This window comes from Eurypyga helias, unplaced genomic scaffold (genome assembly GCF_000690775.1).
Source record: "Eurypyga helias isolate BGI_N326 unplaced genomic scaffold, ASM69077v1 scaffold1154, whole genome shotgun sequence".
Taxonomy (NCBI): domain Eukaryota; kingdom Metazoa; phylum Chordata; class Aves; order Eurypygiformes; family Eurypygidae; genus Eurypyga; species Eurypyga helias.
In genome coordinates this window covers 22,083-48,394 of record NW_010246613.1, presented here as the reverse complement: position 1 = coordinate 48,394, position 26,312 = coordinate 22,083, and the positions used below count along the sequence as shown (strand labels likewise).

General features: G+C 40.9%; 1 protein-coding gene across 1 annotated transcript in view; it reads left to right on the top strand.

The window, feature by feature from the left end:
- Positions 1-26,312, top strand: part of GPR133 (G protein-coupled receptor 133) — a 142,408-nt gene that overhangs the window by 108,635 nt on the left and 7,461 nt on the right. Inside the window, exon 21 of the mRNA XM_010150445.1 lies at positions 6,967-7,058. Coding sequence (XP_010148747.1) covers positions 6,967-7,058 — 92 coding nt within the window. The remainder of the gene's footprint in view (positions 1-6,966; positions 7,059-26,312) is intronic.

The window sequence follows — 26,312 nt, the reverse complement described above, 5'->3', positions numbered from 1 at the left end:
GAATGGGTTAAAACAATGCCATGAGCTCTCATCCTTTGGGTGAGTTCTGGGGAAGGTAACGAGCTGTACCTGCCTTCTTACGGTGATGAGGAATTGGTGATGTTCCTCTAGGTTTGGAATTGGATGTCAGGTGCGGTGGTTCATCCGGCTGATCCAGGCAGGGCTGTTGGGGGAGTTTGCTAGGGTTCAGGTGGCTGCCGCAGACACCTCTGCCAGCTCTAACTAACGTCATCTTTCCAGGGGAGAGTGCAGGTTCATGGCTCTGATGCTGATACACGAATGCTCTACAGCAGTTTAATTGTGCCCACATGTTAAATTACAGTGAGTTGTGGTTTAATCACTATGATTACTTAAGGAGTCAGTGGTGTCTGCAGGGATTAAGTGGGAGATTATTCCTCTTCAACGCTGTTTCCAATACGTTAATTGATCAGGTTATCTACGATTTTTGCTGCGGGTTATAATGTCAGAGTGATAGTTATGAACACGGAATAGGCTCACTGATTAGTGAAATCAGGTCATCTTTAAAGCTTTACTTAGATTTCAAGGGCATGAGACCTGAGTCTGTGCCTGCTGTGATATTTAGGCATGGTCAGGTAAAATAAGATCTGGATTACCTGCATGGAGGAGCACCAAAAGGAGCCACTGGCTGTACCTTGAAATTCCCATAGAAAGCTAGGGTTTCCATGGAAAGCGGAAAGAAACTTCCCCAAATTTCATCACATAGGGGAAAAAATCCCTAAACCTGCTCACAAGCCAAAGGAAGGAGAGCTTTGCATAGAGAACCACTAGTGTTTACCATGGCATATCTCTGTAACTATTTGGTGAGCAGAAGGTGGCTCCTTGGATGACCTTTTCCATCCCAACAGTTTTACACTGCAGCTGAGTGGACATCCTAACATTCGCCTAGGAGACAGTGAAATCAGCACGTCTTATAGGCAGCCCAGCATCTTCCACCCAAGATACAGCCTCTGAAAAACTTGGCTATATAAACATACATTCAGAAAACAATGAAAACTGTTGCTATATTGATGTGGCAGAAATCGCCTCATGTTAGCATTTTAATCAAATTATTAATGGCAACACTGTAAAGTCCCAGTGCAGTAAGAGCAGAATTTCTTTTACCTCAGTGAAAGCATATATATCTAAATAAGAAATGTTGGTCGCTGGAGTAGAGCTGGCTAAACAGCTCTGGACTTTGTTCCAATAAACTTAATTTCTTGTTGGCCTGTACCTTGGACCTTCTATATGTGAGTTTATAGTCAAAGATCTGTAGGTATTAATGACTGAAGAGCAGTTAAAACTACTATTCAGATGTCACCTTCTGACATTAGCACTTGCTTTCTGCCCATTGTTCAGCAGCAAAGGAGGAAATGAGATGCAACCAGTAAAATCAAATCTTTCCCAGCTGCTGCCCAAAGGTGATGTTAATCAAAACATGCCAGATCGTGAAGCATTTACTCACCTGAGTGAGCTCAGCCTTCAGTAATTTGCCCGCGTAGCTGCTTGCCAATGAAAGTAAGGGTTTAGCTGTCTGGCTCTCACGTATGATATATAATATTTGTGCAGCTCAAGTTATGTTCTTGTAGGGATACAAATATTTTGAGAAAGAGAAAAAATGAGCTCACAAGGTTGATCTACGTAGAGCAATTTGTTAAATAGTCTAAGCCCAGCTCTGCCTAAAATAGCAGCGAGCTAGCTGACAAATTATTCTCTCTGGGCATTGAATATGCTAGCTGAAAAATGTGTTAGTGCCTTTAGGGAAATAACAAGGCTAAACACTGTTTTGTGCGTGCATATGCTCTTTAAATAACAGATTAGCCACTAGTTGCATGAACTAGTGTTTAGCTCTGAAAATATGTCTCCAAAAGCAGTTTTTGACTACTTCCATCCACAGTTCCTCTCTGCCAAGTAAGAGGATTATGCAGCGAAGAAAACGGGGAGACTGCTCTTTTCAGCTCCGTCTCCGAGAGACTAGGCAGACACAGTCTACTTTTGTCCTGCCACAGCCTCACAGGCAATACAGACATCACGGAGCCTTAAAACAGAATGATGGGAGTGTGACTGGGAAAAAATACTCACACATACTTTTCTAGGGAGTAATTCACAGAACCTCCCACCCCTATATGGATTCCCATAAGAGCACTTTGGGTATGAGTCAAGGGATGTGGTGAAAGAAATAGTTCCTTCTTTGTGTAGGTCTTTCGGCTTCTACCTGCACCTTAAGGTTTAAAGATCACTCTCCCTCATGCCCCCCCCCATGCTTGAGCCTCTACAACATCCTCTTAAGGCAGCTTTGCAAAAATGGATTCGATAACCAAACTAATCTCAGCCAAAGTGGGCCTGGGACATGTCTTGAAAGGGAAAAAAAAAAACTTGACAAAGCACCTGAATTTTTGGAACAAGACATTAAAACTTCTGGCAGAAGGCTTTGTTTGTTATCAGCCATCTGCTTCCTTGGTGTGTTTCCATAGATATGGCAGAATTAAGGAAATTCTGCAGAAAGCATCTGTGTACACGGAGCAGTGGGTGTGCTGCAGACAGCGAACAATCCGTTGCAGGGGAGATATTGGGCTGTAGTGACAAGTCATTTCTATGCTTTTCCCTTTAAGTACTTATTTTCCTGGTGGCTTTTTACAAGTCTTTCCGATAAACAGCATTTTTATGGAGCTAAATGATTTTCATTAGCATATTGCTAACAGTTCTGTGCTGTGGGGACATCAGATTTGTAACCAGTGTCTTCAGATGGGACTCCGTGGAACTTGGGTCCCAGGCTGAGATTGCCATCACCATCTTCAGCTGGTAATTGCTTATGAATATTCTATATATGTAAAAAAAAATACTCTCTCCCTTATACCTGCTGATCATACATGATTCAGTTCTGTTGCCTCATGGTATTTATTCATGCCTTTATGTGCCAGTGCAGAATCAGGATCATTTTTGTATGCTGAACAGTATCTTACTCTGCAGGTAGGCCTACTGATTGAGAAGTGGCAATTTGTGTCCCTTATTAGATATCTTTCATCTTGGGAAAAGGTGACAGAATTGGACTCATAGTGTTTAAAGGCCCTGAAACAGTAGGATTCCTCAGTCATTGAAATCAAGTACATACTTAAGTGCTATGGTGGATGAGAGCACAAATGAACAGGCCACAGCTGCTAAGCTTCTCATTTTTTTTTTTTTATTAGCACTCAGTTATGAGCACTTTTACTATTTTAAAATTAAATTCCCTCATTATTTTAAAATTTAATTTCTTCTTACTTAACCATCAGGAAAGCATGCAACATTTTTTTGAGCCAGGGGACAGATTAAAAAAAAAAAAACCAGACCCAAAATTAAGGATTAATAGTAGGAAAGTGTAGAAGTCAGGGATGTTTTGCTCTGATATTCAGCTCTGACTGGTGCGATACTACATGCATTAACATGAAATCATGTGCACAGAAGTCTTAAATAATTCAGTCTATTCCATCTGCAGTTGCTCTGGGGTAGCCAAGAATGGAATCAGGCTTTCCAAAATCATTCTCCCAGATTTCAACATCTATCTAATTAAATTGATCAGATATGTTTGGAAATGCATAATAGCCAAGTAGTGATTTCTGATGAGACCTAGCAGTGGGCTGCAACTGCCACCACTCGCAGCGTTGGTGGGCTACTAATGATGTCATGATAAGGATCAAATTAACACACACCATGAGAGAGTGTGTTAAACCTCACACGGGAAGAGTCAGTTATAACTCCCTGTACCATTGCCCAAAACTGAAGTGGAGCCTGAAATAGTTTGTGGTTTTAGAGGAAAGCTGGTCAATGGATTTAATTAAGGCAATACATTTCATCCACTTTTTTTTTTTTTAAGTTCCTCTGTGCTGCCAAGACGTTTCTTGGCTGGGATGCAACACACCACATCAGAGGGTTTTACATGTGGGATTTCTGCACTGCACTAAAGAAACAAAGATCTCATGAGACTTGGAGGAAATCTAAGTGAAACCCCTGCAAAAAATAAAACTAAGTGAGAGAGAGAATTTGGCTTGCTTTATCTGGTCTGACAAATTTTTGATGAGATAAGATACTGAAAGAGGTCCTTTTTACTCGTTTAACTCCCTTCCTGATCTGACAATTTTTAGTCACGTGAAGTTGTCGCTAGAGTGAGCCAGAGCACCCTGATGTCACTGGGATCTTTCCATGGGCTCTTTGGGTCAAGCCTGCAGTAATGGGAACTGGCAGCTCCCGCCGATTTCGCAGAGACTTGCCTGGGGTGGGACAAGCTGCCTTGAAAGGAGTCCTGTGAGTTAGGAAACAAGCGCTAATGTTATTAGCTATATTTTTTTGAGTGTGGCCAGTACCTGCAAGCAAAATATTCTAAGATCCTGTGTAATTTTAAGGCAAAATAACTGCAACTGACAGGTAACCTGGCCCTTCAGAAAAGTTAAAAATAGGAACTACATACAGTTCCCTTATCTAAATGTTTATTCTAGTTTGAGCATTCTGATACAGGTTAAAGCATGATGAGTGTTTTGTCAACTAAGGGTTCTCCTACTCAAACTATTGGCAAAGTATTTACATCAAATGCCAAAACAAAATCACTAGAGGAAGAATTCAGTGGCTGTGTTTCAGTTTCCCACATAAGAGCAGTGGAAACACCTCCATGCTTTACTTAACTGAAATACTAGCAAAGGAAGACATTTGTAGCTAATCTGTTTATTTAGGCTGGATGAGATGACTCTAATTCCTCACAATACCTAAACAAAAGTTGTTTTCAAGATGTTCAGGAAATTTAAATATAGAACTCTGGGACTTGAGCGTAGCGGTTCATTTCTAATTTTACAAGCACCTAGCTTTTTATCAGCAGTGAGATCACGGTGTTTCCTTCTCAACTTTTAAATGCATTGCTAATGCACGCTGGGAAGGATATAGTCACACTGACTGCACAAGAGGGGAAGCTCATGGCCTTTTTAAATGTCCACACTGTCCAAAATACGTGGGAAATTAATTTCTGATTTAATTTCTTTTATGTAAAGAAATTAAAATTCTGCTAGAAGTGCTGAACAGTTTGTGCTTTAGAAAACCATCTAATTTTTCTTCTTTGAAATTATCTTGCTTGTGTGGTTTTCATGAGTCAGAGTTTGCAAGTTTCTGAGTATTTATTTATTAGTGTTTATCATTCATAACTTTCTCTGAATTTTGTAAGACGTAGGAAATTCAGAATTTGAAGAAGGAGGTTTTATCTTTTTCTTTTTTAAGTTAATGGATTTGAGGGGCAGTATTTGAATATGCATTATTTAAGCATAATCTTCATATTCTTAAAAATGCTGTGCAGGAAGCAAAATTTAGGAGTGCCTAAAAAGAATTAAGAATGGAAGAAAACATTAGGGTTAAGGGCATGTGAGCCTGGCAGGTGAGTACTGTTGTCTGCAGTCAGCAGAAAAAGGGGACATCCACAAGGAAGTGTCAAGAGGGGAGACTGATATTTTGAATACCAAAAGACTTAAAAAGGTTACTGAAAGATAATATGTCAGGAAAGAAGTTAAGGGTACCGAGAGGCCTTTTATGTGCTATTCCCATGAAACGCTGGAGTAAAGGTGATTGTCATTCGGTAGACAGGAAACAGAAAATTGCAGTTTGGAGGAGAAAGAGAAGAGAAAGTGTAACTTGTTCATCATTTGCTGTTTCAGTCAACGTGCATATTCAGCATATACGTGGGTTTCTCAAAAATGCTCAATACCACCTCAAAGAATTTCTAAAAGATATTTACAGAATAAGATTTGGAAGGAATAGGGAAAATGATCCCAAGACCATTTAATTTCATCTCATACTCATCTCTGTGGAGCTGATGGAACAAGTACACTTGTAATTGAAACGCTGTCAGGTTCCACACAGTATTCTTTGGATGGGCTAAAAAGATGATCTGCCCTTAGAAATCTAGAATTAAGAGTGGTCAGAAGGTTTGAAAAATACCGAGGAAATCCTTATCATCAAACTTAAATGATTTTTAATTCACCCTCTCGTCCTCAGAATCAGACTATTTATGTCAAAATAGATGATTATTGAGTTTTAACTGAGCAACTGCACTATTTTGAAGTCTTGTTTTGTAGTGCAGGGTAGTTTTGTTCTACCCTTATTCTTGACTCGATGCTAAATATCAGCTTTGTAGCTGATGTGTAACTTTGGACAGGAAGGGGGAAATATGTCTTTCCCCTTCACAGTTTCTCCTCTTTTTTTTTTTTTTTTTGTTTAAACCCAAGGTCTTTGCACAGCGAGACAGTCTGTCACATTTCCTTTAAGTGATAAAGATTTCCTTCCTTCTTCACCTGTGACTCCAAGAAAACTCTCTTTTGTTAGACATTTTCAGCTTTAGCCTTTTCAAGATTTCCTACTTTTCTGGTGGGAGTTCTTTTCCTTGTATTGATGTTTCTGCTGGGCCTGATATCAAAAAGAGTGGGGCTTTTGAAGAGCAGAGTTCAGCCACAACACATTTACTCATTGCTGTTTTAGAATAATCTTGTGCTTAAACTGCAAGTAGACTTTGGTAAGAAGCAGGAATTGTACACTGTGAAGTCTAGCGAGAAATGTGCTTTTGGAAGTCTGTGCTCATGCAGGCACAGAAACAAGCAGCATGCAGACACATGCCCCTGTGTCAGCTGGTTGTAGATTGTTAGGGTATTCATTCGTACAGTAGGGATCCTGAGCACCTCTTCAGCTGTGAAACCATGTCTCAATCCAGCCTTATTCTAAACAGGCAAGGGCTGTTCTGGAAGGAAAGAAAGCACAAGCAATAGCTACCCACTGTGGGGAGAGGGAAATGCACTGACAAGAGTCAAACTATACCAGTCCATACTAGAAACCTCTTTTTCAAAATGAGTACAACATGCAAAATTCCTATTTTCCGTTGTATTTGTACAATGCGCTCCTAGGGCAGCTGTACCTCTGACACAGCCAGTACTGACTGTGTACTTCCTTCTTCTTCTTCTTCAGGTCAATATTGGCATTCTCATTGCTGTCACCAGAGTTATCTCAAGAATCAGTGCAGACAACTATAAGGTCCACAGAGATGCCAATGCCTTCAAGTAAGTTATTCAAATTATATTATAACAAGTTAACACTCTCACACTGGCCATGTTGTATCGTAGAGACATGTATCATGAACTTCTCCCAGAACGCTGATGCCATTCCTCTTCATTAAAAAGCAAATACTGTTAAAGGTAGCGTATCATTCTCTTGAATGCAGGCAGCTAACCTGTATTTTATGAAAGCCGAATGCTGCACAGGATGAAACCTGTGGTTCAGCATGAGCTAATGTGTTTTCCTGCTTATTACAGTCTCCAGCATTTGCTAATTCATGGTTTTCAATTTTATTAATGGAGACTTTCCTCTTCCTGCTATATTCACAGAGAAATCTCACAGAGCATCAATAATCTGTACTGCGGTATTACAACTATTCTGCTTCTTCAGAGGATAAACCTTGTTTCTAGCTCCAGTTCAGCATAATATTTAGGCTTATGCTTATCTTTAAGACTCTCTTGATACTGCAAAGCACACAGACTTATGCTGGATTTAAATGTGTGCTTAAATTCAAGAGGGTCTTTATATCAAGGTGCCTTGAGCCTCTTGGGATGGTGGCCTCTCTGAGAGTGTATGGATTTTAAAATACTGTGCTAGCAGGGCTAGAGGGGAGATGTAATGTAGACACATTGCTACATCTGAATACACAAGGACAAATTCTGATTTCTAAAATCTGTAGGATTACATATGGGTAGCTAAGAAAATAATTTAATATACTGAGTTTAAAGTAAGGTGCTGAATATTCCATTTTGTATTTTGGATCTCCTGAAGATGCTTTAGTACAAATATAAAAAGGATGCTGTATATAACTCAAGGAATATGTAACTTTACGTAGCAGAAAAATATGATGGTGGTTTGTGTTTAATATTTCTGAGTCACAGGCTAATATGTGATAAGGATTTGGTGCCACTGAGCTGAAACGTTACCATAAAGAATAATGTTTATGCTTGGATTACTTATGTAATTTTTTAAATGCCATTATATTTTAAATATTGGTGACAGTTACCTAATTGGAGTTAGTTTAGTTATTGTATACTTATCCAACAGGAAAAGAAAACTAGTAAATAAGTCTACAGAAAAATCTATAAGATAATTACATTATAGTGAAATGAAAAGACTGGGAATTAAAATGACTGTTTCAGGTTTGGCTGAGTCCCTGTGACCTTCAGAAATACCAAGGAAATAGAGAACCTTAGGAAGCAAATAACTGTATATTGTCGATGCCAATTTGTATACACTATTAGAGTTATGAAGACAAAGGGACAACCTTTGTAAGTAGAAGAGGAGCTACACAGATTGCTCTATGTACTTAGAGATTTCCTTACTTGTATTACCAAGAATCGATTCAATACACACTGCACCCCGCACACTAATATATATTAATTTTTAAGAAGAAAACTATGTGTGTATACATAAGTAAAATAATTTATGAAAGGTTGGTCTAGGAATAAGATTAAATCCATTTAATCAGGAGTATATGTTCTTAGTTCAAATATTATTAGCTGTAGATTGGGAATGGTGGAGCTCTGCACTGAAAGTGTGAGTTGTGCAGACACCCTGGCTAAGAGATGTTGCTTCTGCCAAGTAATTTTTAAACTACAGTTTTAGGATTTGACCTTAGAAAAGTGATGGTGGTGGAGAAAAATGATAAACAATGGGAAGATATATCTGGAAGCATTTGGTTATGGAATTATTGGTTAAGCAGAAATGCACTCTGATAGAACAGCTTTCCTATAGAACTAAATTAATTCCATAGAATATAATCAAAGGTATACGGAACAGCTCTTCTGTAGATATCATTACAGAAATGGGTCCTCAGAAGAAATTTGAAATGAGAAGGGCATAAATACCTGTTCAAATCAGATCTTAGAGGGTATTTATACCCTGATTCAACATAGCGGTGAGGCATGGTGAATTAGAGTTTCATGTACAGTCAGTGTCGTCAAGAAAGTAACTGACCTGTTGGAAAAAAGAGGAAGATAAGGCCTTCGTAACACTGGATTTCATTTTATTGTCATCAGTACTCCTGATTCAGGTGGGAAGTTTATATGTCTAGTTTGAAATCATTCTCTCCATGGTACTGTTTTCCAAAAAAGTAGAGAACAAACCCAAAGAAAGGGTTCTGTTGTGACAGCTGCATGGGAAATGTTTTCCATAGTGAAAAAACCCATGCCTCCAGCCACTAGAGGATCCTAGATGTTGATTAGAGGTTGTTAACATGTGAGAGTGGATAAGCACAGTAAAGCGAATCGGTGACAGAGAGCACAGAGAAATCAGAAAAACATAATAAGCTCTGCAGTTTCTGTCAAGTCACTGTCAGCACGGAAAACAAGGTAGTTTTTGAATCAGCAAGTTCAATTGGCTTAGGGAGGAATCACTGAAGACTGCAAAATGCTTTGTGTGGTATGAGCATTAAATAAAGGGCCTGTCAGGCACCCACCTAAGTAGTGCTGTTCATTTGGTGTCGGCTGTGAGGGCAACTGCAGGTGTGAGAGAGGTTTTTTTATCAGGCACTTAGAAACACGGCTGAATTAAAATGGCACAACGTGATTTTGGTGAGAGAAGAAAACACTTGGTCACGGTGTTGCTGTTGTTCACTGCAGCAAAGTGGTAGGTAAGGCAGAAGTGGGGTTTTTCAGGGCTTTGTTGATGGTTTCAGAAAGCCAAAGATAAAACGAGAACTGCAGTGCAAGGAGTCTTGAGAGGAGAAAAGAAGGGGGATTTCAGTGCTGTCTTTCCAAGCTGGAATGAAATTTAAGTGGAAAGCACAATAAGAAACAGTAAGTTGCTGTCTGCAACGATTTGGATGATAGCACTTAAACAGCAGGGTTCTGAAGTTTACAAGTGATGATGAACTGAAAGGCACAGCCAGTCTGGCTGGAGAACGGTGAAGGTGCCTGTGGCAGAAGCGTGAGGGAGGTGCCAGCGCCAGCTTGCCTTTCCTTGGTAGCTCAGACCAAGATCTGTGTCTGCCTCGAAGTGCCTCCCCGAGGCCTCACACTGCTGCTGTTGAGTCCAAATACCAACAGCCGCTCTCTGAAAATCCCAGCCTACAGGTTTTACAGTACAGGCCCGACTCTCGCCAGGCTTTGCTGCCAAAGGAAAAGTTCAGTCACGCTGCCAGAGGCTGGCTTCCCTTCCCACTGGCAGCCTGGATAGGAGAGCACCTGACCTGGACTCATCTCCCTAGCTTGGGAGCTTGGGACAGCTGACACCTCCACCTGGACTACTGATCAGTGGAGAAATGGGCGCTTCTGCCGTGCGGCTGATGATGTCTGTTATGGGTTCAGCTCACTTGCCTGAAAAGTTCTGATTTCTCCCCAGTGACTGTGAGGGTAGCCTGGACTGCCCAGCTCGTACTCAGATTCCATCTCTGTGCAGGTCTCATGCCAGGTGTGATAATTCACACCTCTGCGGCCATCAACCTGTAACTGAGCAGAGATTACCTGAGGAAATTGTCAGAACAAAGATACAGTTATAAGCCATGATGATATCAGTTAGAAAGGATATTTATTGTTAGAGAAGTGTTAGTACTGGAGCAAATTTAGTTTCCCTAAAGATTAAGTTACTTGGCAACGGCAAGTGGATATTACCAACAAGGCTTGTTTCTCTTGGCAACAGACAGCAATAAACTGATGTAATTATTTAGAGTAATTGTTCCTCATTTTCCATATGGCAACAGGTCCTCAAATGCTGACTCAAATGCAGCTACAGAATATGCATTAGGGTGAGCCAGTGTTCACTCTGAAGGCAGCATCCATCAAACTTCTCTATTTTGGCTTTTAACCATGAAGTTGTGAACAAAATTCCTTTTTTTTAATCTAAATTTAATTTATTACCCATTTTCCCCATTCACATTTCGCTCAGAATAAAGTGCAGTACATTATGGGCTGATTGTCCTCTTTGGGTTCAGATGCTAGTTGTCACAATGGAGATATCAGACAGCATCTTGCTGAACATCTTAATTGTAGTTTCAGAGATGCTGGTGTGGACATGCCTGTTTGTTTGTTCAAAGTAAATAATAATGGCACCCCCAAAATAAAATATAGGATAAATTGAAGAAGCAACATGAAAGAGTAAGTTTATATGATACATAAACTGCAAAATGCCCTATAATTTAAGTCAAAATGAATATAGTTAATTAATCAGTATATGATCAGAGATGCTAATTAATGCATAACAGACTCCAGTGACAGACTGAACTGTAAGTATTTGGTCGTTGTCGGAATTTTTTATGTGTGTGAAAGTAGTCACTTTTTTAGCACCTGAAATTAATTCTGCAAGAGCAGTTCACCAGTGAGAGCTGGGCAAAAAAATACCAGCTCCTATTTATTACTTGAATTTACTTAAGGACATACTTTTTATATTGTTTTTTTTAATGCATACTGAAAACGTATAGAATATGAGCAAAATAATGTTGTGTAATTGTTCAGATACTGCGTTCTGAGAATGTTTTGCATCCAGATTTTCCACCAAAAAACTGATTTGAATGTTTTAGTTTGTAGAATGCTGAATCAAATACCTTGAAACATGTAAATGCCTACATACAACGTTTGTTTGCGTTATCCATTCTTCTTGACTGGGGCCTCTTTTAGGGAAATAATTAATCATATGTTTGAGTTTAAGCGTCTGAGTAGTCTCTAAGCTTAATGCAATTAAAGCAGATTAGTTTAATGGAATTGCTCATGTGCCTGAAAAGGCACATGATTGTATTTCTGAGTTATGGACCATTTCAACCCCCTTTCTTACTTTTTTCTGCTGCATGGAAAGTCTTAATTCCACTCAGTGCATTCATTAACTCTTATTAAGCCCTAAACAGCTTTCCTGCTGCTGCTCTACCCCTTCAAAGACTCATTGCTGTGTTTACTTGGGAAGTTACTTTGTTACAGTGAGAAAAGAGATCTGATGAGACCGTGGTTTAGAAATGTGCACGTTTCATTACTGATTCCCAGAACTCCCTGATGAAGTCTATCACTGGTAGTGGTTTGAGTCCATGAGTTGCCTGGCTCCTGGATTACAAAGGCTGAAGTATAATACCACGGTGCTTTCACTGCTCGTTCACTGCTGCATCGTATTGTCCAGAAGAGACCGTTCCATTAGCTCTTACCAAGTTGATTGCCAAGTCCAGCTCTTATTGAACACTTTCTCACTGCTTGCTCTGAAATGGTCCAATGAGTTGGAAAAATCTTTTTATAAAGTACAAGCTTCAGAAGGAGCTGAACCACAAGCGATAGCTGTCATAATCATCCACAGACAAAGAAATTACCACAAAGTTAGAAGTATTTCTTAGCTATTTACCCCATTCTTTTTCATTTTACTCATTTCCTTCATGACTCAAAGCTTGATCTTCACTCAGTAAAATAACAAAACAGCATCTTAGTTCTCCACTGAGTCAAGGAAAAACATTTTTTTCTATTTGGTTTAATTAAAGAAAGAAAACTGGAACAAATGGCAGTAGCTGTGGTCTGTGGGAGCAAAACAAAGCTTCGAGGAAGCTCAGCAGGACAAGCAAGTCACGTAAGCTAGTGTGTTAGTTCACTCCGAGCTTTTTAATACAGCATAAACCACTTTGGATGAAACTGAAAACAAGGCAAATCCATTCCTTACTTTGATTATTTGAAAAAAAATAAGCTGTACAGACAGATTTTCCTTGTGACAGATACAAACACAAGAGGGTTGTCCTCCAGCAGCTCATGATGCCGCATACATCTATATGGTTTCACCGTGTAATTGACCATTCCAAAGCACTTTGCAAATCCATCTATTATATCCCTGCAGCACACTGAATGCACTGTGGCAGATTGCTCATCCATTTAATCAATGATTCGTTCCATGCCATGACTCTGCATCAGTATTTTACTTTGTTTGTAAACATACCGCCTGCCTTTCAGCCCAGTCACCTTCTGTCTCGGATCCCAGTCCTCTTGAGTTAGTGCTGATGGTACTTGTAACAGCAGGAGTTACTCTGCAAGATGCTGTGCATTGCGTGTTGTTCTGGTGATTCCTTCTCTGTCGCATGTCACGATGTCCAAAGACTTCTCTTTCTAGGGATTCACAGAACACACTTGTCAGTCGTGGCAGATCTTTGATGCTGTCATGAGAGCTCTCCTGCCAAAGGAGATAACATAAAGCCCCTCATAACTAAATTCCACCCCTTTGTGATACTGTTAGGGAATTTATTCTCCTTTCCCCACCCACCCCACCCTTCCAAGAGGGGTGATGAGCAAGTCACAATCTGCAGTCAAGCCCTTCTGGAATTCCACAGGGATTCAAGATGCATAGCACCAGCAGTTCCTTTCTGTGCCTTGCTGGGTGGCAGATGCTGCGTCCGAAACCCTCAGAGTCACCAAGCCCCTGCTTCTGTGTGTTGTGCTGAAAAAGAGAAGAGCTTTTCCCAGGTGCTGAAGGAAAGCCATCAGTTAGAGCAATCTGGCAAACCAAATCTGCTTTCAGCAATTCCTTTCTTGACACTTTCTAATTGTGTGTAAGGAATCATGTTCACTGAACATAGCTTCAAACAGCATGAGTGATGTACCTCGTGGAAACTCTTGGAAGGAGGAGCGTGACTGGCAATAAAGGAAATAATTAAAATGAAAGTATTAAGCAATGACAATTAGTGAGCTGAAGTGCTACTGCCAATTATAATGTCTTCAAGCTAATTAAATTTTTGGCTCATTGAATATGACAAATACAAATGCAGTTTGAGTATCTCCTTATTAGACTCAGAGTTTTAGACTGAAAATACATGGGTTTGAATGTTGCCAATGAGAGTATTAGCGAGGAACCGCTAATCTTTGAGGAACCATAATGACAGTAATGGTGGTACTTTCTTTGCTGCAGATGCTGAGTCCTAGCACTGGAGAAAAGCTCCAGGCCATGTTGTGATTGTTCAGGCGCATTTCAGGCACCTTTTGGGAGGAATAATAAAAGTTCAGAAGTATGGAAAACCACAGCTGCAGAGAGGAGGCTATTCTACGAGACCCGGGGAAAAAGGACAAATAGTAATAGGCTTAAACTGGTGAAAAAAACAAATATCTTGAAGCCTCCAGTGGTGGGAGGGGAGTGGTGAAGCGATAGAGTCGATCACCTGGAGAGCTGCTGAGCTGCTGTTTTGGGCGGCTTTGAGAAGCAGATGCAGGAAGGTGTGTCAGGGCTGATTCTGGTGCCAGGAGGGACAAGTGATCCTGTCTCATGGGACCTGGACAAGATGACATTGTGTGCCCTTCCACAGCCTATTTTTTTCTTAATTGAGTCCTGAGTCAAAATCATCCTTTGTGGGAATTATTTCCCATTTGTCATTTCCCCTTAACCAAGACTTACTGCTCCAGGGTGATGGGGGCGTGTGGATTGTGGGCTCCCAAGGAACAGGCAGCTCTGATAGTTGTGTGCCTATTTCTTTGTTGTATTAGGAAGGGCAGTAAGACACAATATATTGGTACAAAATAGCCTAGGAAAACTTGATATTTAAGAGGTGCTGGATTTTCTGAGTATGAAGATTTAATCCTTTTCATTAGAGATGCTTAGGGAACTTTGTTTTCGTAACTGAATGTCAGGATATCATGAGGTTTATTAAAACTTGGTTATTAAATCCCTATGATGAAACCTTGCCCAGAGCACAACAGAATCAGCAATGGAAGGGAAAGGTATGAGAGAAGGGGCCATACCAAGCCACCCTTCAGCTATTTCTCATCCTCACAGTCTAGAAACCTATGATGTGTGCTTATTGATCTATGGTTGAATCAATTTCTTGATTCCACCCAATCAGTCCCCAGCAGACGCTAAGAGCAGTCGCTGCAGCTGAAAGCTGCTCTCTGCAGGAGCTTGAGGGTGTTGAGATGGAGCCGCCTTCAGTCAAATCAGGATCTATATGGCATTCAGCGAGAACAAAACTCTGCTGGCCCCATGCCTGAGGTGGGATCGTTCCTGATGAGGCTTTTGCGGTGTACAAGGTGCCAGCATGCACAGGAGTCAGGCCGAAGATGATGTCAGCGATATGATATTGTGACACATGGGAACTATGCAGGTGTGGTGTATTCCTTCTCCCTCCCTAGTTGTCTAAAGACTAGCATGTCTTCTTTATTTTAGAATTATAACAGCAGAATGTTTCAGCTTTTGAAAATCTACAGTGAAAAACACTTTTGAAGTTCACACCCTTTCATTTTGAAAATTCCCTAACTGTGTTTTTGGTTTCAGTCATTTAATAGCTGATTTTAAGCCATGAAAATACCAGTAGGAGGAGGACAGTGTTGAGTCATAGCTTTATGGTTGGTACCGGAGTAACAATTAATGGTGGTCGTTCATCATGAAATTTTACAATTCACTGTGAACAGCAATAACTTCAAGAGTTTGCTTGAACTGCTGCATTTACATCCTTGGTCCAATTTATAATCCTAGAATTCTATGTCAGCTTTATGCAGAATAATAAGACAAATATTATAGTTATGCGGTTGCATAAAGTAAATGCTTATTTAAACATGCACCTTGTGCAGTGCTCTAGGAAATCTTGTAAATCACTACCCAGCCTGACACAGTTCTCAGCTAAGTGTGATTTACATGTTTTGCCAATGGTGCTCTCTCAAAATAAAATTAAATAAATGAAAAATATGGGTAATTAGAGTAAAGCAAAGGTCCTATTTTAGAATCAAATGTTCTTTTAAACTCTGAGTTACTATCTCCAGGTAAGCAATAAAATGCCATTGACTATAGATATGTTACAGGTGTTTTGGAAATAGAAATGGGAAATTATGCCCAATTCTTTTCAAGTGCAAAAGATGTGAGGCAGAAACATACATTTTAGTGAAGGAACTGAATAAAAAGCACCTTTTTTTTTTTTTTTGGAACAATATTAGAAATAATCAAAAATGCAGGTAAGTCAGATGATAATTGAAAGCTTGAGAATGTCAGGATTAGTGAGATTTTCGAAGTGAGGTGCTGTAATCACCCCAAGAGCCATGTTCTCTAACTCTGCTGTGTGTATTATCCCCAGTGAGTCTCACGTAGCTTCTCCAGATACCCTCCCAAGTTAGTTGCCTTATTTTAATACTAATTTTTTTTTTATTTTAAAAAACTAGGGAACATCCAAAAACAGTAACAGAACGAAGAAGCCTTGGGTGTTCTCATGTGAGTAGAGATAGTAATGAATCAGATTACTTGTTCAAAAAAGTAAGCAGCGATAAGACAGACTTAAATATGTATGGAGCCGCATAAAGGAGCTTGTCATGAGCTATTGTCAGAGCCCACTGTACAGAACAAGAGAATCAGCAAATTCTCAGATCAGAAATTAAAAAATAAATGATCACAGAGTCTAGTTCCATTTTCATAATGTATATGGAACTGCAACCCAATACTGCACCATCTTATTAAAGCCAAAGGGCTTGAGACGGTTCCAGAAAGCCAAAAGAGCTCCGCCACAAGCGCTGGCCTTGGTGGCAGCTCCCCAGCAGCCATCTGCCTCTGCAGCCAGCCCCCAGGGACAGCTGGCTGGCAGTCTGCAATCCTCCTGCTCCTGGGGACCTGATGGATATTGCAAAGGGGAGGAGGAGAAGAGAGGAGGGGACAGAGCTTGACATGACAGAGCCTGGGTGCTGTAAGGAGGTTAGTAGAGAAGCATGCAGATTTTTCCGTATTTTCCATTTGCAATCAAGTCCCTGGGAAAGGGCAGGAATCAAATGAGTTAGTAAAACTTTTTGATTCTGACAAATTAGAAAATATTATTTTGGAACTCTTCTGACTGGACTTTTCTGCAAGTGATACAGCATCAGCTATCACATTAGCTTGGATAAACACGGTAAAAGCCGTATGTTGCCAGGCTGCTTTAATGCCAGCTTAAGAAGAAATCAGGTTCCTCACGTTACAGCCTTGCAGAGCTGAGTGCTTTTCCGCAGTTCGCGTTATCCTGCGAAGCAGCAGTCACTAGCAGTTCTTAGAAACCACGCAGCAAGGCAGCGTGATCGTGGTTGTACCTCAGCAATTCTTTTTTGTCCCTTATATACGTTTGAGACAGGCGATCAAGCAAGTATACAGCTATTTATTTGCCACTACTGCAGTTAAAGCTCATATGAACCATTACACCGAAAATTACTTTTCTTTCTCAGTTTATATGCCTGACCTTGATAGCTTTGCTGTTCACTGGTACCGTTGCCATGGAAATGGGAGAACGATCTTTCTGTTGATATCACTGCATAATTAAGGGTCACTGAGACTGTTTAGGTCAAGAGATCATTTTCAGAGTTCAGCTCCTCAGGGGGGTGAATGTTATTCCACAGAAATTTTGTGTATTGGCTGATATGATTGTTACTTTGTCATCCTAAATTAAACTATAAGCCCCACTGACTTCAAGCTAAAAGCCAGAAAAATTTGCCAAACCTACAGATTTCCAATAAATGCCGTCTCCGTGAGGCTGCTTTTTCGGGGTGTTCCCAGGCATTCAGCACTACCAAGCTATGAAGTTTGTTGCACTTGTCAGCTGAACAGTGGTAGCTGGCTGTGTAATTGCTCCTGACCACTTCGAATTGTGTGTAAAACACAGTCACTTATACTGGTAAAAGCCTCTGGTGATGGAAATTTGACTGACTCCAGGGTGTAGCTGGCTCAGAAGTTTTTTTCCTAATAGCTTCTCTTTAAAGCTTGATGTTTTGACAAGGGCAGTTTGAGACAGGACAAATAGGAGCCTGTCCTTCTCCAGTGGACATTGGTGACAGTTTCTTTCTTTCCCTGCAAACTTCTATGTTCATAACCTGACCCATTTCTGACAGGCCACGTTTTCTAGATAACCAGTAATTTTTGTTGCTTGCCTCCAGAGTCTTTCCAGAGCTTTTCTTGAAAGCTGATACTCAAACCCCAGCATGATGCTCCAGCTCAGGCCTCATCAGCTCTGAGCACAAAGTAGGGGCTACTTCATAGTTTTAACATAGATTATTCCTGGTTTGACATCCCAGAGTAAGGAGAAAAAAAAAATGTGAGGGAGGTGCATCACTGACTGCAGTTTTATAAGTCTTAACAGTTTTATAAATTCTAATTCATTATTATTAATTACATGAAGATAGTTCTATGTTAACACCTAATCCTGTGCTTTGGACTCCTGAGATGTTTAGGGGAACAAAAGGCCCCATCCACATTAGCCTCCTGGTTTGGCAGTAGATGTATGCTGCCGTACTTTCCCATTTCTTCTGCCTTTATTTTTACACAGAGGTTTTGGAAAGGTCTGTCTGCCTACAGTTTCGGGCCTTCTGAGCAGGTCTACATTTTTTTATATACCCTTTCTTTTTCCCTGCCTGTTCTTTCAGAGAAAGCTGTGCCCTTTCATATCAGTATGCCAGTCATGTGAATTCCTCGCTCAAATCTATTGTTATGTAAGGAAAAGCGAACACTCTGAGGTCCTTTTCATAACTTCTGTAATTTGACAATCCCTCTTTATTAGCACTGGGTCTGTCACCTTGGTTTACTGCCGGGAAAACAAAGATTTTCACCACATGATATACTAACTATAAAAAAGATTCAGATGGCTGTACATAGTGCAATAAGACTAATTTTCAGTATATTGTTTCAAGATGAGTTGCAGAGATTTAGCCAGTTAAAAATACTAAGTGTTGGGCTAATGTAGATTCATGCCTCACACTGACAGTGTACCTCAGGATAGTCTGTACGGAAAGCTGTTCTGTGATGGAAGAAGTCCTGCCCTGGGAGCTTTGATAATGAAGACCGTAGTGGAAGAAATCATTAGGTGCAAATGTTGGAGAAAAGAAGTAGATGACATCTAACCTTGGTCCATCTGGCACCCATGGGCAGGATCTAGCCCTTTGGGACATTTCCATTGCCTTGTCCTTGGAAGAGACAGGTAATGAGTTTTCTGGGAATAAGCTGTCATAGCAAATTCCTTCTCCTGGGCTGAGTCCAATGCAGACCTAGGCACGAGGTCCCTGTCAGAAGAAGGGGGAAGTCTGAAGGGACATCTGCTCCCGGCAGAGCATCCGGAGCAGCCAGGATGAGATTATCCTATTAATATGTCACTCCTATAACTAACTTTATGGTCTTATTTGACAATTAATTACTTGATATCTTTTTCTGGCCTAGAAACAGAAATAATGTTGTAAATTTTTTCAAGCCAGGACTGGCTCATGGATAGCTGCATATGGATAAAACCAAATCCTCCTGCATAGGTTTTGTTGTGTGGTTGTGAGGAAAAAATGCTGCTCTTTTTTGGGGTGCTTGCTTGTAAGGTGCAAACTGAAAAACTGTCCCACCTTTGGAAACAAACTGCCACTGAATAATAGCATGTTACCTGAAAAAGACCTAACCCATTAGAATATTGCAATTTATTATCTTTTTCAAAAAACAGACTAATCCCTCCAGACTTCCCAGTCAATCTGCTCTTGTGAGACTATTAAACAACCCCTGAAGTGGAAGAGGGGTATATTTTCTTGTCTTTTTTCCCCCCCTCTTACTTCCTTTAAAGTAACTCCAGAATTAGCTTTTGAGGAAGAACCAAACACTGTAAGAAGTAGGGAAGCGAACCGTTTGTGTTCAAGAAATCCGTAAATCTTCACTATTGTAAGGATCAGGGCTTGTTCTTTTACTTCTTCTTTTAAGTTGCTTTCATTTTCTACATGGTTTTTTGAGAATGTGATTATTTTGGCTTCTGGCAGTGGTTGTCAGGACCAACTGCTGTGAAATTTCTTCTGTCACCCATTACTGGAGTTTCCCAAAAAACTTGTTCAGCAGCCACATTTTTTGGACTTCCAAAAAATTTAAGATGTGGCTGTAAGAACCAGTCAACACTTTAGTCTCCCAGGATTTTAAAGAAATGCACCACGGAATGTGGATTTATTATAAATGTTTGTGTCATTGCTCACCTATGACGGTGCTCATCTTAAGTGATCATCTAACTTGAAATACTTATACTACATGTTCTTTTAGAGGTTGCTATGGGAAAACCATATTCTGTTACGCTGAGGCTGTTCCAGAGGCTCAAATGATGCTTCAATAGAAGCAGAGCACGAAAGGAAGCAGAGAGAGACATGTTTCTCTGATTAAAGCACAAATGTTCAACAGAACTGTTCACCAGCAAAGGCTCCCAGTCACCTTGTAAAAACGACGACTTCGCTAAGAGCAGAGAAGCTTTTGGGTGTCTCTTGGGATTGAATACATGTAAAGTAGGTATCCAGCAGTACAAAGCCTCTCAGTGCAGGTACTGTATCTCCTCATCCAAACCCAGTTATTCATGCTCCTTGGTTGGTTATGGAACTACTTCTACTGTGAGAATGAGCTATTATTTTCTTTGATGACTCAGTGGCAAAGTTCAATGGAAAATTAGCTCTAACCTTGGTCTTGGAGATGGAGAAGCAGCAAATGCTATCTCAGCAGCAGTGCAATGGGAGAATTAGTGTCAAAAAAGTTGGAGAGAGGAATTTTAGAAAGATATGGAAAAATGCTGCTGCAAATTCAGTTTCCCTGGGAAAATTGTAACCACTGAAAATTTAGCTTGTAAGTGCATTACGTTTTAATTCTTTATATTCTTCTATGTGCTTTCATTGAGACAAGGACAAGGACATGTTTTAGTTAAGTACTTACTACTTTCTTTAGGAAATATGTTTTTTTCTTTTGTAGTTTTAGGATTGGGAAGTGATGGAGGTGACATGGGACTTGATCTGTGGGAGGCCTTAGCAAGGCATGGATTCCTAACTCCCTGGTTAGGTGCTAAAGTCAATGCCGCTAGCCCCTGGAATTACCTTCTCAACATTAAAATTCTTAAGGTACCCTCATTTCTGGTCACGGACATTATTTTGTCAAGCTTGATGGGGTTTTCAAGGGAGTCTTGGATTTCAGTCCCTGCTCCGCTGAATGTTTAATGTAAAACAAGAAGTATTAATAAAGCAAGGATTAGGTAGGACTCTCCTCTCTCAGGGGAGTGCCTCATGACTAATCTGTGGAGTACACCTTCTCTCTGACCCAGTGCATATTTAATTATTTAATGTGAGTGAAACAGGTTCAGTGAGTGAAAATGAGCATCAAGCAAGGAGTCAGAACGCTCTTCTGGAAAAAAGGGAACTGCAATCCCTCAGGCAGAAGAGTGCTTTAGAGCCCAGACTGCCTATATTCCGGGCACATGCTGTGTCTGCCCAAGGCAGCTTTAGCTTTCCGGAGGACTTGGGAGAGGTGGCACTGCTTTGGCAGCATCTTCCTTCTTGTGAGGTCTGTGGTGAGAGGGCTGGGTATTGTACACTGAGTGCAACAGGAGTAATGCCACCCTCCTTCCCACTCACATGATAAAAATCGATCAGAATTTAGTTGCTGTTGCAGCCTAGATTTATTTTTTTTTTTTTCCCACAGCTACAACACTTGTGACTAGCAGTGTCTTCCCTGGATTATAAATGGCACCCACTAGAAAGCAATGAACTGAAGTGTCTGCAAATATCTCTTATTCAGTTTCACAACATCACTTTGAAAGGGCAAATAACATTTGGGAAAATGGGAAGTGGCATCTGCAGTTACCAGTGCTTTTGTCTTTTTTTTTTTTTTCCCCCCCTAATTTATTATAGTTGTGCATAGAAATCATCCGTGCTCAGGCTGGAAACCGTGCGTGTGCTAATTAAAAGACATTCCTTGTGCCATCAGCCTTACTGCCTACAAAGTCAAGACAGAGTGTAGGAGGAGAAGAAGGTGCATGTGCATTTGCAGGAGTTCATGAGCTACTGCTCAGTGGCATGAATGAAAGTCCATGTCTGTCCTTTCTCAGAAGAGCTCTGCTCGTTAGATCAAGATGTCTAGCAGAGTTCAGAGACTAATCTCATTAAAAACTAAACCCCAACACCTCCTCTCAGTGTCACTTGCACGCAATGTACGGAGTAAATGGGTTGGTAAGTTAGAAGGGATCCTGAGGGATTTGACTCTCGAGCCCCTCTGCTCTGGCTACTCCACTTACAACACCCCCAGTGCATTACTCTACTGAGACTTGGTTGGTTTTTACCGAGGAGTGAAGGGAAGCTTGATCCTGTAGACTCCAGATGGTATCAGGGGCTTTGGATGAGCCCCACAGACTGTTGCGTATGTTTGCACTGCTGCTCACTGCCCAGTTTGCTAAAAAAGATGAGCTGTTACCAGTATTATTCCATTTGTCCATTTGAAGTTGGAGCAACTTGCCACCTAAATCGCTCCGTTGGTGTTGCTCCATGGAGATCGGGTAACGAAGTGAGCAGCAGCAGGAGCACTCCCGAATCCCTGCTCGGAACTGCCATTCCTGCCACCGGCAGGAATGAAAGCCTGGGTGCTGGCCAGGAGGAGAAGGTACGGTGTGTGTTGGGCGCAGTGCTGAACCTGAACTGGGCAGAATTGCTGCCTGTGGTTTCCCAGCACCTCTCCAGCTTCCAGGTTAGTGAGCGCTACTTGTAACAAATGGGAAACTGCAGCTAAATTCAACTTGTCCCAGCATCAGTCTGAGAAGCTAGTTACAGGGTTTGGGGTTTGTTTATTTTTTCTATAAGGTGCAAAGGATATTGCTGACAGTGGCTAGTGAAGAGTTTAAGACAAGAGAGAAATTTCAGTTAAAAGGCCTATTTGTCAGGGTAACAATTTGGGTGGATTGTGAAGGATTTTTGCCTTTTCTGACAGTTTCCTCCAATTATTACATAATCTTGGCTTATGGGTGTGAATTTAGTTCTTAATTCAGCAGGCATCATTACTGGAAAGTGGATGTCAGAAGTCTTAAAAAGGTTAGTGTTCCATATATAACCGATAAAACTGATTTGTGAATTAGGGGTCCCCTTCACAGGAGTAATAAAGTTTTCTTTCTGCAAGCAGTGAGATTTCTTTCTTGTAGCTGTCAGTGTAGTCGTTCTGCATTGGTGTAAGATATTGACAGTGTGCTCAGGGCAATAGCAGAAAAGGGCAGAGATTAAATAAGGGGAAGGGAGCAATCTCAATTGAGTAGAGCATTCGAAACCAACTGCAAATACAATAAAACTGTAAGGCCCAACCCTGCTCTTGGAAAAACGTTGCTAGTAACTTCAGAAACTGTGCAGTGATTTGAGATGATGTGGGTAATGGAAATACGTCTCAGAGGTACTAAAACCTCTACTTCTGGCACACTGGGACTTCAGTGCAGCTATAATTATCCAGCTCAGGAAACTTCCCTTCCTCTATTGATTGATTAGTGCACGCTTCAGGATCTCAGCTGGTGTAAGACACTGGCGAACAGTCCCTCTCCGACCGAGCAAGGGGTACAGAAAATACCAAAATCCTGCACTGCAGTGAATGCTAACACAACAGCAGCCAGACAAAGCCAATGGAAGAAATTTGGAGTGGAAGATCTGTGGTGAGCTAGGTTTCCTTCTCAGGAATTAGAATAGAACTGTAAGAACAGGAAAAAGGAAGGAAAACACCTTTTTAAACAGGAGATTTAAAGGGTGAGTGCATAGTAAATGGACAGGGTGATTACCTATTAATGAGTAAAGTTAACGTTGCTGTTGCAAGAAGTGTAGCAGGAAAATTTTCTAAGGATTAACAAGGACTCCCCGCCCTGACTGTGGGTTTCGTACAGGAGTGCTCAGGTGCGTGGGAATACATGTGCGCTGACAAGGAGCAGCAGTGTCTGCAGAGCAGCCTCTGCAGATCTGATAGCAGGGGATGCGGCGCTGTGAAGTACTCATTCATCGCTGCTTGCTTTTTGCAATAAATAAGCATGCAAATCGGAATGAAATCACGTCGTGCCGAAGTGGTTCTTGATGAGCAGTGCTTCAGAAGTCTCTGCAGCCCAGCTGACGAGGTGGTTAGTGTTGGGGCAGAGAAAGAACCCTAACTGTAGACTGAAATGATAGATAGGCTATCCACAGCCAGTAATATCCCAAAGGCCATTCCATATACACTGGATATAAAAATTTAATCAGACTCAAGATATTTTTGTGTTTTCCAGAAGTTGTCTATATTATGAAGCAATAACAGGTACCTGCTTTCAGAAAATGTATTGGTAAAAGGAAACAATATAAAAGAGAGAAGTCGTCTTTTGGGCTGGTTTGGTTTTGTTCCTAATTAATTCCAGGACTGATCATCCGGTGTATATAGATGCAGAGAGGTGAAAAGCTCACCAAACTTAGTGCTGTTAGGCTGCAGAGGAGTAACGACGTCTGAGCTCTTGACAGTGTATGTGAAGAACAGGCTGTTAGGTTGCTTCTGATTTCAAAGGGCAGAGCACGAGATGGGGCACACAGGAGAATTTAGAGGGTCCTTTATAAGGCAGCGGCCATTCCGTTCTCTGACACATCAGGGCACAAGGACAACGGAAGATTTTAGAACGGTTTTTGAAGTCCTGGTGGGGCTGGACCTCAATATCTGGGAAGTAAGACCTGCTCCAAAGCATTGCTTCTTCATGTCGCCAGTTTGAGAGACATACAGTATAAGGCTCAAGCAATGGTAGTGACTTTTTCTAAGGTTGCACAGTTTAAGTCACGTAGTATTCCTTTTCCAAATCCAACATGTATTCGATAGCGCTCTATATCTTAGTGTACTAGAACTAATCTACTAAAATATTCACGTAGCAAAGAAAAATGGGAATGAAAAAAAATCATGTGCAGTGTGTCAGAATTAATGTGCCCAGTGAACATTAACTTTTGTATTTCTAAGACTTTTTTTAACCTTGTCACCTAGTGGTGTACTGAGGCCGCTTTTTACATTTAGCATCTTTCTTTTTTAAAGTTCAAAGACAAAATGAAGTAAGGATGGGAGGGGTAAGTGGAAGAAAATAAAAGAGGACCAAGAGCAATAGAGCTGAGTGCTTTGCTTGCTGGGTAAAGCTCATAAACACCTTGAACTAATAAATTCATACACAGGGTGAAATTCAGAGCATGCAGGCATGGAAGGCTATGCAATAATTATGAAAATAAAAAAAGGACTTACTGAGATTGAAGTGATGCATGTGCAGAGCTGACCCTTAGTCTTAAATGAAATTCACTCTCTCGTGACTGCTCTTCTAAGTGGGTTTGAGTAAAACGTTAATACATTTGCATGAAAAAGCCCACGTCTGTTTTATTTTAATTTTTAGCATTTTCATCTTTGCTGCACATGCGCTGGACCCTGTGCTTAACAGTGAGCAGTCTTTATTAATACCTTATTTTAACAAACATATAACGTTTGTGATGTTAAAGGTCTTTGAAAATCCAAACTGTAAGAATGATTTGGCGAACGCTGAAATTGAGGAGCTAACTCTATTCTGCCCCCAGCTACAAATTACGGATGAAGCTTTTTATGCTCTGACTCAAAAAGAAGTAATGAGAATTTATTTTTGGCAACAAACCAGCTGGGGAAAATTATATTCCAAACGGCAAATTTTGTGAGAATTGAGAGTGTGAGAACAAAAGAGAGAAAGAGAAAAGGGTGGTTTGGGATGGGCACCGTTTCCCCAGCGTAGCTGTGTTGGGCATGCTAAACACCTGCTCTATCAGGTTAGAGAGGACATCGAAACCATCGTGGAATCTGAATGCACCGAATCCATCTTCCAGGTGTTGGTGTATCCTCCCTCCTCTGTCTGCCCGAGTCCTGCACAGATGCTTTTTCCTGAGAGCCCAGGGGCTCTCTAAGATTACACAGGTCTTTCTGCACTAGAGTTTATTGCAAGAGGTGGTCTGCTGGCAGCTCCCCAGTGGAGCACATCGTTAGAGTTGAGGTGACAAACTTTAATCTTAACAGGAAAATAAATCCCAAACATCCTCGATTCAAGAAAATAAACCTGTATCTGCTGTTTAAAAATTGGTATCTTATAAAATACCCCAGCTACAAATTACGGATGAAGCTTTTTATGCTCTGACTCAAAAAGAAGTAATGAGAATTTATTTTTGGCAACAAACCAGCTGGGGAAAATTATATTCCAAACGGCAAATTTTGTGAGAATTGAGAGTGTGAGAACAAAAGAGAGAAAGAGAAAAGGGTGGTTTGGGATGGGCACCGTTTCCCCAGCGTAGCTGTGTTGGGCATGCTAAACACCTGCTCTATCAGGTTAGAGAGGACATCGAAACCATCGTGGAATCTGAATGCACCGAATCCATCTTCCAGGTGTTGGTGTATCCTCCCTCCTCTGTCTGCCCGAGTCCTGCACAGATGCTTTTTCCTGAGGGCCCAGGGGCTCTCTAAGATTACACAGGTCTTTCTGCACTAGAGTTTATTGCAAGAGGTGGTCTGCTGGCAGCTCCCCAGTGGAGCACATCATTAGAGTTGAGGTGACAAACTTTATAATCTTAACAGGGAAAATAAATCCCAAACATCCTTGATTCAAG